At 33.2% G+C, this 13902-nt stretch overlaps 1 protein-coding gene across 7 annotated transcripts in view; it reads left to right on the forward strand.

Annotated features, from left to right (window-relative positions):
• LOC145286221 (BTB/POZ domain-containing protein 17-like) overlaps positions 1 to 1936 on the forward strand; it is an 87446-nt gene extending 85510 nt beyond the window's left edge. For all 7 annotated transcript variants that reach the window (XM_080135031.1, XM_080135030.1, XM_080135035.1 and 4 more), the window contains exon 4: positions 6 to 1936. In XM_080135031.1, coding sequence (XP_079991157.1) covers positions 6 to 1101 — 1096 coding nt within the window. In that variant the 3' untranslated portion in view covers positions 1102 to 1936. The remainder of the gene's footprint in view (positions 1 to 5) is intronic.
• The last annotated feature ends 11966 nt before the right edge of the window (positions 1937 to 13902 follow it).

Genomic DNA, 13902 nt, shown 5'->3' on the forward strand with positions numbered 1-13902 from the left:
TTCAGATACATCTATTGTGGCAAGTTGGAACTGACAACTGACTCTACACTTCCCATCTTGCTTTTGGCAGATAAATACAGCTTGTTGAGTCTACGGAAGTCATGCGTTGACTACATGATGAGACATATTGTCGAATCCCCTGATACGAACCGCACGCTCACTTGGTACCAATATTCAAAACTGACCAGCCAAGATGAACTGGCCAATAGCTGCCTGAAATTCATAACTTCGAACTTTGACCTTATTCTTTGTACAGCTGACTGGCTGGACGTCTCTGACACAGAAGTGGAAGAGTTTCTTCGGAACTCAGAGTTGCTTGTGACCAGCGAGTTTGCTCTTTGGAAAGAAGTGGAAAAATGGCTCATTGTTTCTGAAAACAGACTCGAGAAAACGGAGGACAACTTGGCACGTATCGTTCCATTGTTACGCTTTAGTATGATGACGCCAAAACAGCTCTTGGATATAGAGTCTTCGAACTTATACCGGAACCATCCGGAACATTTTGCTCCCCTCTTGAATGCTGCATATCGATACCATTCTCTCTCTCCGGATGTGTTAACAGACATTGGCAAAGAGGCTTATCGAAATTACACGGACGATTCCTACTCTATCTGTTACAAGTTCAACCTCCAGAAGTACCTCGAAGTCACAAAGATAGACAGCAAGGTCGATGCAGTGTTTGATGTTCCTATATTTTTTGCAGCTCCTTCTCGGAGCATGATCACCAAGTTTCCTTTCCGGCTGGAGTTTTTTCCAAAGGGATATTTCAGTGCTTATTCTCTGTACGGAAGATATCTTGGTCGCCAGACAGATATGACAATGTTTAACTTAGAATGCACCGTGTGCACAGACCTTTCCTTAAGTGTGGAGTTTACGATCGTCTTCTATGGTGAGAAAAAGGGCTTGAGATACGTTGTGTATACTTACCATGGCTCGCATGTGTTCAGTCGAGATGCTAGCCGAGCCGTTGTAGAGAATGTAATCCCATTGAAATTATTGACTCAAAAGGACTCTGTCTATCTTATTGACGGAAATGTTGTCGGTAGTGTTTTTGTTAAAGTCCAGAAAGTTGTACAGACCCCTGTAAGTGTGAACAATTAATTTATAAGAGATAAAAAATATATATATTTAAAATAAAAATGATATCACCACGAAATGCCTGCAACACCCTATCGAGTACATTAATAATGTATAAATACTTGGACACACATTATACGCACACACACTTTTAAGTTTTTTATTGCTTTTTCTTTACAGGGAACAAAAACTCTTATGTTCATCAAAACTTAATATATTGATCATTCGAGCAAACAACTATTTCAGATAATACTAATTATATATATATATATATAGTTAATTATTTATGTTTTAATTTTTCTTAATACAAGCCATCGTCAGAGCTCAGATATACACAAAAAACAAACAAGAACAAAAGGTCACCTCCACATTACCTGTACTAATGAAAATTAAAATGCATGTATAGTGAACTTTATATATATTAGTACTTGCTAAAACAATTGTTTGCTCCAATAACTAATAAGAGTATTTTTTGACGAACATGAGTTTTCGTAACTGTAAAAAAAAAAAAATTGGTTACAAAATTAAAAGTATTTATAGCTCTAGTCTTAAGCTATTTAATGGAATTTTGTGGTGTTAAAATTTATATTTGAATAGAAAATTTTATGTAAAATGTATATATATCTATATATATATTATTATTATTTATCATTATTATTATATATTCTGGTACTTCTATACAATTTTAAGCAAACAAAACCGACTTTTTGCCGAAGCAAATCTGTCTAAATGGACTGAGGAAGCTGAATCACATCGGGCCATCATCAAAATTTAAGAAAACAAAAACCATTCACTGTATTTATTTTTATGGAAGATTTATTTAAATAAGATAAACCATAAAATAACTTTCATATTTTCATTTCCTTGAGAATTTTTCTTTTTTTTTTTTTTTTTTTAGTGACAAAGAAAAACAATGAATTGTTTTATCTAAATTATTTTGTTCCAAGAAGTTATTTTTAATCATTCACAAAAACACAAGGGTCTCGTTTTTGACCAGCAGTAAATTAGTACATAGTTTAGGGTAAGGGTAAAAAAAATAACAACCAACAAATTTTTTCCATGGTATAAATTCATTTTCAATTTAATCAATTTATATTTGATATTATCTTTATTGATGTTATACTTATTGGTCACCTGCCAGAATGTTTTTATGCTTATTCATTATAATTGATATCCAAAAATGTATTCTAAAATTACAAAAAAATATGAAAAATGATTGAGAAGGAGATTTGCGAGAACCATTTTTTTTTTACAAAAAAAGAAAAACAAGAAAACATTGCTATTGTTGTATATCCTCGATCCATTAGGTGTGTCAGAAATTTTGTGAAAAATAGTGAATAATTCTACCCAGTCTTTCCAAGCTTATAACTCCTCGAAAAACGTAATTCAAGCCTTAATTTTTTTTTTTCAATTAAAGGAGCAAGGACTGAGGTTTCATTAAAAAAACAAAAAACAAAAAAACAAACAACGTGGTTTTTTTTTTTTTTAAAGGTTTTAAACTTCGGACTTTACAGGTAAATTTCTAAAAAACACTACTTTTTTTTTTTGTTTTAAATTTGAATATATTATTTATTGACCTTCCTTTTCTCTTCAATTTCTGATATATAACACTTTGGTGAGTAAATTAATTATTTACTTTTTAATAGACATTTCAAAATGGGAGGCATGAATTATTCGACCCCCTGTCTTTCCAAGCTTATAACTACTCGAAAAATGTAATTCAAGCCCTAATTTTTTTTTTTTCAATTAAAGGAGCAAGGACCAAGGTTTAAATAAAAAAAAAAAAAAGAAAAAACAAACAACATGGTTTTAAAAAAAGTTTAATTTTTTTTTTTATTACATTTTCACCCCAAACAAGGCACATTGCCACTTTGGTGTAGGGGGCTACTATCAGGGGAAACATCTACTGGGGTACTATGTAGGGATTAGGGCAGCGAGATGTTGGTTCACGTTGCACTTGAACTTATGCATGTCAGTACAGTTGGGGAAGCAGTGACCTGGAATGGAATTCCAAAGTCTAGCAGTTCTGGGGAAGAAACTACTGGAGTAGAAAGATCTTTTACATCTAGGGATCTCTACAGTGTGGGGGTGGGATTTTGCAGCTTGTCGGGTCTGTCGAGGGTGTTCACGTTGTGGGGGCACAAGTGCTTGCAGGTCATCAGAGCATTCACCATTATAATACTTGTAGAACAGGCAGAGGGATGCAACGTTTCGATGATGGGACAGAGGCTGAAGCTTAGATGCCAGTTTTGGGCCTATCAGATTTGCGACTCTCTTTTGAACCCTGTCAAGGAGCGAGAGACTAGTAGCTGATGCACCAGCCCAAATATGACAGCAATACTCCATACATGGGCGAATAGTGGCCTTATAGAGGTACAGGATACTTTCGGGTGTTAGAAGTTTTCTAGCACGGTAGAGAGAGCCCACCTTCCTCGCAGCGGCCCTGGCAATGCCCTCGATGTAATTGTTCCAACTCATGTTTCCTGTGAACGTTAGGCCAAGGAGCTTGAGAGACGTACTCTCAGATAAAGAGTCGTTGGCCATTGCTATAGGTGGTAGAGAAGGTTTCTTGTAATTATTGAATGAAACCAGTTTTGTCTTGGCGGCATTGAACGTGACCATCCATTTTTGTCCCCATTCCACTACTGATTGGAGGTCATCCTCTAGTGTTTCTGCCATTACTTTAGATATATGTTCATTTGTTTTCCTGTCGTGCCTGCTATAGAGTGTGGTGTCATCAGCATATATACCCATCTCAGAGGCAATTTTGTCAGGGAGGTCATTTATGAATATCAGGAACAGCAGAGGTCCAAGGATAGATCCCTGGGGCACTCCCGCATTTATATCATATTGTTTAGATGTACGACCGTCGAGGACAACCTGGATTTTTCTCTTATCTAAGAAGGATTTAATTATGTTAAGTATTCTACCAGTGATACCGTATGATCTAATCTTCCTGAGGAGACCCTCATGCCATACCCTGTCAAAAGCCTTAGATATATCTAGAGCTACCGCTCTGCCCTCTCCCGCTTTGTCCAGTGAATGGTATATGTGTTCAGAGATTACAGTAAGGATGTCTGCCGTGGAACGGGCTTGTCTAAATCCATATTGTTGGTCGGTCAGAAGTTTAGCATTTGTAAGGTGCTGGACTAGAGCATGGTTAATTAAGGTCTCAAATATTTTGGCAAAAAGTGGGAGGAGGCTAATAGGGTGATAATTTAATGAGTCAGTTCTTTTGCCAGAATTCTTGAATACTGGTACCATAGAAGCAGTTTTCCAACAGCTCGGAAAGCAAGATTCATTAAGGCATTTGTTGTAGAGTTTAGAGAGAACTGGAGCTACTTCGGCTGAGCATTTTTTTAATAGCACAGCTGGGATGAGGTCGGGTATATTATTTATTGACCTTTTCTCTTCAATTTCTGATATATAACACTTTGGTGAGTAAATTAATTATTTACTTTTTAATAGACACTTGAAAATGGGGGGACGTGAATTTAAAAAAAACGTTTGTCTAAAATATTATATTCGGTTTATTGGAAAGAGCATAAAATTTCACATTGACCCTGAAAATATTGTAAAAATAGAATCAATAGAAAAATTTTGATAGATTTTTAAAGTTTAAAAATTGAAAAATATTGAGTTCGTAAAATTCATTACTGTTTTTTAAAAAATAAAAAAAAATATTTCTATTACTTTTAAAAACAACTTTAATAGTTTATTTTGGAAGTATAATCCATAAAGAAAATAAACAACCCACTTTTAAAAGAGAAATTACGAGTTTTTTATATTTTATTCGCAGTTTCGTGTTAGGGGTGTCAAAAATTCTTATACACCTATCGATCCATCATTTTTAAAATTAGAAATTGCAAAATTTAGCTCAAAGCAAGGGAGATAAGTCAGTTTGTCATATGCGATTGCCCATAATAGAAGAAAGAGATTGAACTGCATTATTCGATAAATTTTTTCTTATTAGTTTTCTATGCTATCATATTTTCGTATGTTTCGAAATTTTTACCAATTTCGACATAACATGTAATTACATAATGTTTTTACTTAAAATGCATTTTTATATCCAATTATAATGCACAAGTGTAATGTTGTACACCTTTTTTTAACAGTGCTATTACATTTTAACAACCCCAACATGTAGAGAAACAGAAGAAAGGAAAAACCTCAACACACTTTTCCTTCTTTTTTTTAACAAAAGCCTTTATATCTGGTATATCCAGCAACACAATTTTTCTAAATATTTAAACAGTTCATTTCTGCTTTTCTGGCCATGTATGACTTTTCGTCCCTTCTGTGATATCACTCCCGTGTTTTGAATACGTGCTTTTCTCATCACGTCTCGAACACCACTGTTATGCCGAACACGTGCTTTCTGAACACGGCCACATCATAAACACCACGTTTTTGAACACTACTTCTCCGAACACCTTTGTTCTTTTGCCTCTGCTGTGATTTCACTTCGCACATCTGGCTTGCATATCTTTTATACGGCTGCTACTAGTGTCAGCAGCTTTGTTGCACAAACACAAATTTTTTTTTTTTTTTTCTGCTTCCAATAGGGTAAACACTTTGATGATTTCTGATTATTTACATAAATTTGTTTTCAACAAAAATTGTTTGATTCAAATTCTGTAGTCGTACCTATGTTATTATCATTATTATTATCATTATTATTATTATGACTACTATAAGTTTAAGGTGTTCTCATCTTGTCTGTTACTGTGCACACTTTTTATCTATACATGAATGCTTTAAATAGTGAAAAGAATGACAAATGAAATAAATAAAGGATGCATGATAAGAGAGGTGCTGAGAGAAATGGAATGATGTAAATATATAAAAAATAGAAAAAAAAGGAGGTGATGGAAAAGAGGGAGAGTTTTTATGACATCACTAAAGTTTCATAAATATTTGGAATTTCCTCATTTTACCTTCCCCTGTTCTGTCGTTCCTTCTCCCCCATCCTGTTCTGTCGTTCCTTCTTTCCCATCCTGTTCTCATGTTTGTTCTGACCCCACTCCTCAGTCTCTCGTTCCTTCACCCCTTTTAGTCTCTCTTTTTTCTACCCCCTTTCCTCTCTCTCTTTTTCTCTCATCTGTCTTTTACTTACATCATTCCATATCTCTCACCAATTTGCTTACTATTTGCCCTTTATTATATCATTCGCCTTTCCTCCTTTAAAACATTCATATATCAATGAAAAGTGTGCACGATGACAAGCAAACAAGATAACATCAGCATCTTCATCAGTTTTAATAATAAATATTTAACAATATATATATAACAAATACTAACCCAACCAGTCATGGGTCGTCCAATCTATATACTGACTTTAAGAATTATCTCGGTTCTATCCACTACACACGCACACCACACACACATGTATGCATCAAATGATTTATGTGTAATACTTATTGTAATAAATTAATATATTTTATTGAATGCATAAATTTTCATCACTAGAAATAAATGAACAAATCTTTATAAAAAGGGACTAGTTTTTTTTTGTTTTTTAAGTCACCACTTATCAAGGCAAATAGTCACTTGAGGATCAAAGTAAATAAGGTGGAATGATTATCAAGAACACTATGGGGATACTAACATTTATAAATAGTATGAACTGTGTTTGATTACTTATGGAGCGGTTTATGACATGAATTTGAAGAAAACCCAGTTGTACATATTATTTGGATTATTCAAACTACTGTTCTCATTTTGAGTGCCATTTACACATTTCACTCTATACACCTGAAGAAGGTCGGAGGTTACATTGACTGAAATGTTGTGAAAATGACACTCAAGATGAGAACAATCTGAATAACCAATCCTTATCTCACAAATTCATAAATGTAACCCAGTTGTAATCAACAGGGAAGCAGTCCTGCGATAATGTTCCACAGGCAGATGGCCCTTATAAAGAAGTTTTATCTAAGAAAATTCTGTTTGATGCTAAGCACATGGAGGGAGAGAGGAAAGTCTTCTTTTTTTTTTTTCAGTTGTGGTGGATAGACATGTCCTTGCTGTGAAAGTCTTACAGAGAAGAACCAAAGATTGGAGCTGAGCCAAGAACCTTCCATGAAAATAGCGTTAGAGTAGAGAGAGACTAGCAAGATCTCTTCTGCGAGAAAGGGGTTGTAGAAAGAACAGAAGAATCATTCATTGTTAGATTTTGTGGTCAAATTTGTACTTCATCAAGAGGAAAAAGTGCTCTGTACAGCAGCTTAATATTCAAGTTCTATTTCAAAGAAACAAGCATTTTAATTACATCCTATAAACTGTTTCGTTGCTTTTACTGACTTTGAAACTCATGCCAGCAATTAAATTGTTTTTACAACAGGGGCTCGAAAAATATTTAATAAATATTTGCAGATCGATGGTGGAGCAAATATCTTTATCTCTAAATTATATATATATAAGCGGCACTTTGTTTGTGTGTGTGAGAGTTCGTTCCTTATAGATTCTAAAACGGTTGGGCCGATTTTTTTTTTTTTTTTTTTTTTAAATTTCACTTAAATGTACTTTGTGTGTCTGGGAATGTTCTTAGATAGATTTTGCATCAGAATGCTTCCTCCAATAAGTATCAAATATCAATAAGTGAAAAAAATCCGATTAAGGAAGGAACAGTTCAATTTTGACCCAAGTTAACATCCTTATACAGCCTAACATCACAAATGCATTTGAGAAGTTTTATCACCACACAAGCAGAAAAACCCAGCATATAAAATCAGCAGTAGGTTCTTTGATAAGACAGGGATGCATTGGAAATTAATGTTTCTGTTTAGGGCACAATTGAAGCATGATACTTGACTTTTGCATTTTAAACTTTAATTCAAGCCATTATATAAAAAGATTTTTTATAAAATCAACAGTAGGTTCTCCACAGCACAATGTAGACTACAGTGTATTGTGGACTAAGTCAATGCAGAGAGGTGTGTGAAACTTCCTCTCAGTGCACCACAGTGGGTCCCCGACTAGAGCAGAAATTATATTTTAGAAAATGCTTTAAGGGGTGAAAAAAAACGATCCCTCCTTCTAGAAAAGTGTCCAGTTGAGGGTGAAGGAATTAATGTTTTTAGTCAATTTTTCGATACTTGTCTGAAGGGTCGAGCTTCAAAACAATATCGATCTCGTGAAAATCCATCATCTCTGTCAAAAGTTTTAGGCAGACATACAAACATACATACATTTAAACACATGTGAGATTTATATTATAGATGTAAATGGCAAGTTTGCTACCAAACAGCCGATTTTGGAAAGTTCTTCATGACGTATGCTGCCCCTGCACAGGAGGAGGCAATGCATCAGTGGATGGTCTCATGACAACAGAACAGGTACTACTACTAATGCCTGAAAAAATGATTTCACTGCAACAGAAAAGATACTACACGAAGCTATCCACCCTCCCCCTGAATTGAGCATTGAAAGAGAGAACAATAATACAATTAATAGAAGTAATAGTATAGTTTTGGCTTCAGACATAATTGCAAATATCATCAGTGTAAAAGTCATATCTGTCTCTATAGTTCAATGGTTTAGAGCACTGATATCATAATCTAAGTGGCGCAACTTTGAATATCATTGAGCCATAGTCTTACTTGTACTTGTAGTATCATTCACCTGGGTTGAGCTGGCTCCACTCGTTTTAATCCCATGGCATAGCAAGGCAGTTCACTCCTGTCGATCGGCAGTAGAGTCAACAGAATGATCTAGCTATTTGTGATTCCAGCGTTGGACACCAAAAACGTGAGGATCAGACACGAGTTTTGACTGTTGCACTCCATATATGGACTTAGTCACCTCAACGCTTACTCCAAACATTGATTGCATTGAATGCCACCAGTTTACAGATGAACTCCTTACCAGGCCGGTGCAGCACATGGACGAATCACCGAAGTCTCCTTTTGTGCAGAGTTTCTTTCATAATCTGCATGACATTGGCATTACTTTTTAAAAGTGGAAGTCAAGTCAGCAATTTATCCATAATAAAATTAATAGGAGTAATAGTATAGGTTCGGCTTCAGATAGACAGATTTCAATCATAAAATTGTTATTAACATTTCGCATCCTATATAAATTATCATTTCTTATGACCTAAAGAAAACATCAAACACTGAACATTGACTTTTTATTATAGAATAGAGTATTTCTTTCAAAGTTCATTTCAGATAGCAGAGTAAGACTGAGGTGGTTGTCTGACTTTCTCTTTTCCTCCTCGCCAATTTAGGTTTTATTTTGAGGACGAAAGATAAGCACATATTTTACTCATTAACTTTTGCATGACAGGATGGAAGTACATATTTATTTTATATGCAAATACACATTGGTCTTCATTACAAAGTGGAGGATTTTGATTTCAGCAAGGCACACTTGGGGTTGGAAAGCGTGTGTGTGTATTCTCTAATGTAATAATGTGTTGTCAGTTAAATGGTAGCTATAATTTTTTTGGACAGCTTCAGCTTTCTTCTAGAATTTTATCTAAAGGAGGATGTTTTCGCTTCTTTTTCATAGGCTATATAACTAAAATAGTTATCAAAATGATGATGCGATGTAATGGATAAGTGGAAGGTCTAACCCTGTCTGATTGCTTGGGCATTTCATACGAAAAAGAAAAAGAATAGACGTTTAAAATTCGCACATGGCTGAAATTTAGATTTTTTTTTTTTTTTTTTTTTTTTTTTTAGAAGTAAAAGATTAGTTTCTCCATTGTCTAATAATAATTCAAAGAAGATAACTTATACTTAGTCCAGGAGAAATAACTCTGATAATTTGGAGTCAGCAGAGCTATTGAACCATGCACAGTGTTGTCAATTTAGTAGTTTTCCTGCTAGATCTGGAGATTTCGTTTGCAATCTAGCAAGTAAAATATTTTTTATAGAAGACATCCACACACGCTCAATTTTAGATTAAAAAATGAAGAAAAGTGCTTTAAAATACTTTAAAACATAAATTAAACTTATTCAGGTAGGTAGAAAAGTAGCATTTATTGCCTTTGGTAACAATTACATATTGACGATTTTTTTTTTTTTTTTTTTTTTTTTTTTTTCAGTTAACAATTTTTAAAACTCGCTTTAAAATCGATTTTTCCAAGTATATTTATTTGAGGAGAGGCGTTCCAGACTCTATAGTTTAAAATACGATCTAAGCACTCCCCTTAATTCAAAAGTATTTATTCATTTAGTAAAAGTGTAGAAAAGTTAACAGTCGAAAATTGTATAAAATAAAAGCCCCCCCCCAAAAAAAAAACTTATACCAAACGCAATAGAATTTAATTATTTACCAACTTGTGTACTTTAACATGCTAAAACTAAGTTTTTTTTTGTTTTTTCTTTATTTCAAAATATGTTGTTCAAAGTGTTTTTTTACACACTGAATGAAAAAAAAAAAAACCAACAAATAGCCGCTTATCGCTTAACACGTGGAGAGGCTTAAGTCCTAAAAAGTTGTAAACAAATGATTTATTCTACCACTAACCTTAAATTCGAGTTGCACTTGCAAATTTAGAGTTAGTGGTAGTCATAGATTTTTTATACAATTTTTCAAGAATGAAGTCCCCAACGGTTAAGTGACAAGTGACTAGTTATTTGCTGTAAAGACAACTAAAGAAATTAAATAAAAAGAACATAAACACAGTTTCAGCATTTATAAAAGATACTTGAATTTTACTACACTTGGTATAAGATATTTGTTGATTTTTGTTATTAGTTACAATTTCTTGACTTAGTCATTCGTTAAAGTGTAGAATAGTTGTGTTGTTCTTACTTACTTGCCTCCCCAAAGAGCCAACATTCATGATTTTACTTATTTTTATTATTTTTTTCAACACGCTCAATTTTAGATTAAAAAATAAAGAAAAGTGCTTGAAAATACTTTAAAACATAAATTAAACTTATTCAGGTAGGTAGAAAAGTAGCATTTATTGCCTTTGGTAACAATTACATATAACGTTTATTATTACATTTAATTGTTAGCGTAAACCACTTTTTCTAAGACACAGCAGCAAAGCTTATTGTGTTTATTTTTGATCAATCATTAAAAACAGAAAGTTTTCCACATGTGAAAAAAAAAAATTACTTGCCTTTCTATGATGGCAAAGTTAGAGACAAGGTCCGTTTTTAATTTTTTTAATCCTCAATCTTTAAGGATTTCTCTTTCATTGACCAAGGACAGAAAAGATAAAGTATAGTATCAGGACAGATAATATACTTTTAACGTTAATTTTATTTGGTAAAATAAAACATACGAATAAACTGAAAATAAAAAATATTGGTAAATATTTAAATCGTAGTTTCTTTTCATTATTAAAACATTCAGAGCAGACAAAAATATACTCGATAGTGCTGCCCAATTTAATGTAAAGTAGCCCCCTTATTTTTAACCATTTAGGACTTAAGACTGTTAAGTATTTTCTTTTTTTTTTTTTTTGCTATTGGATATGAATTCTGCATGTTTTACTTTTTAAGGTAATTTTGTGTGATTTTACGACATTGCAACTCAGATTTAAGGTTAAACAGATATTAAAAATTAGTTACCTATCTCAAAAAGTTAGAATGCCCTAGAAATAAGGGATCATTTTAATAAAATATTTTATGAAAAAAATGATCCTCCACTTTAATTTCTAAAATAGTTTTTTGAATATTCACACGTAATCGTCTAAAAAAGCAGAATCTTTTTTTTTTTTTTTTTTTTTTTAGGGAAAGCCAAGAGTTCTTATCTGCTATTAAATATAGATATAATTTATTTTTTAAATTGACGAACTTTTTAATATTTTCCCTATATATTCTCAAAGATTTTCGTCTTGTGCTATTTTTCCTATTTATACACTTGTGCCATTTTTACCTACCCTCCTCAATCTTCCCTTCAGAATGGTTCTAAAATTTATCTATTTGGTATCTGTTTTACAGATTTAAAAAAAAAATTTATTTTGCAAATATAAATTTATCCAATATCTGCAGTGAATTTATTTTGTAATATTCAATATTTAGATACGCCATTATTGTGATGTTTAATTTGCTATATATTTCAATTTAACTTTTATTATAAACACTGGTTTCTTACAAAACAAAATATACCCTCTTCGAAAAACAGATAAAATTAGCTAATAAAATTTGGCAGCCTTCTGGGGAGCCAATCGCTTCAATATAATTCCAAAAATATATAGTTAGAAAACATGGAAGATTTCGTATATTTATAATATTTTTGTGTTATTGTATGGTAGGAAGTTAAACTATAGTGTTTTTCTTTTTTGGAGATTTTTTTTGTTTCAAATTAGCAGTTTTTGAAAATTTAGACAGCGATTTTCTGGGGATTTCTTTTCCCTGATCTAGCGAGTTTTTAAAACCTCAGTTGACGACACTGATCATGTGTCAATGTTCATGGGTTGTGGTGAAACAAGTGAACACCTTGATAAATATTTCAATTATACGAGTCTTGCACATTTTGATTACGGTTTCCATTTATGTTATGCTCAATGGGTAAATTTGCAGATTAACACCTTTAACTGAATACGCCTCCCCCCTTCCCAATGAGATTTTACTTTGTTTTAAGCGATTACATGTTAACACCTTGAAAAAGTTGGCGGAAAGAACAAAACAAACAAAAAAAAGTATTTTAAAATTTAGAGTGAACGATTGATTTTGTATATAAATTTAACATAAAATGGTCGGTTACTGTGGGGATATTCTAGCTTTATAAAGCAGTTAGTCATCTTTTTCCACTAACTCTAAGTCCAAGTGGCATGATCATGAAATCACACTATTATATTATGAAATACAAGGTCTCCAGCGAGCCTATAATAACATAAACAAAGCACAATTTACATCAGCAGGAGCAAAAATACCCAAACACCAGGAGCAGCCAGTGATAATGACAAGACATAAGTGAAAATGGCACTGATTTCAGTTTCACTTCGATATTCAGTCGACTGCTAACAACGCATTAAGTAGTCAGAAACTGTTTTTCATACCCATCCTTCCACTACGATACACAGTTCATTATAGCATAGAATTATCGGACAAAGCACATTGCCCAAGAAAATAGCTACACTAAAGTGAAAGGAGATCACAAAAAATTTGACAGATCAGATACAGAAATATGTGGTAAAATATCTATAAAAGGACTAAAGGTGGCAAGCTTAATATAAATTTTCTCATAGACACACCAGGTTTAAATGGAAACAAAACACGGACTCATGGGGAACGAGCATTCCCAAACAACAAAGGATAATCAAGACAGTAAACACAATGGCAAACAAAAATGTCTTCTCCGATTGCAGCACAAATCTTAGCATCATATATGTCCGCCCACCCTCATAAGGGCTGCATCATTAGCTGTCACTAACAGTTTGGTAGAGGCGGTTGTCTGAATGCACGCATGGATTTCTTTTTTTTTCTCTTCCTAGCAGCAGCTAACGCAAACGTCTTTGCCCTTCCTTTCTCTGACAGCGACATCAACAATAATGCAAAAGCCTTTGCCCTCTCTTTCTCATAGCAGCAGAAGCCGTTCGCTCAACGTCAGCAACAAACATCCCATTACAGGACTTTGCGATTTTCTGTCTTGGGATTTTTTTTAGCAAGGATAACAAGGGATAATTTTAATTAATTTCAATATAACTAAACTTGATGTTACAAGACTTCACTATTTTTCATCTCAGAATTTTTTTTTTTTTATCGACAAGAGACAATTCTAATTAATTCCAATCAAACTTCTCAGAACTTCTTATCAACAAGAGGATTTTTTTATTTTATTATGTTTCATCAATAAATATTTAAATTAATATTCTGTCTTTCTTGCTACCACACGCTATTTTTGTTATTGTGA

The sequence above is a fragment of the Euprymna scolopes genome, chromosome 10 (genome assembly GCF_053919585.1).
Source record: "Euprymna scolopes isolate OS-2025 chromosome 10, ASM5391958v1, whole genome shotgun sequence".
Classification (NCBI taxonomy): Eukaryota; Metazoa; Mollusca; class Cephalopoda; order Sepiida; family Sepiolidae; genus Euprymna; species Euprymna scolopes.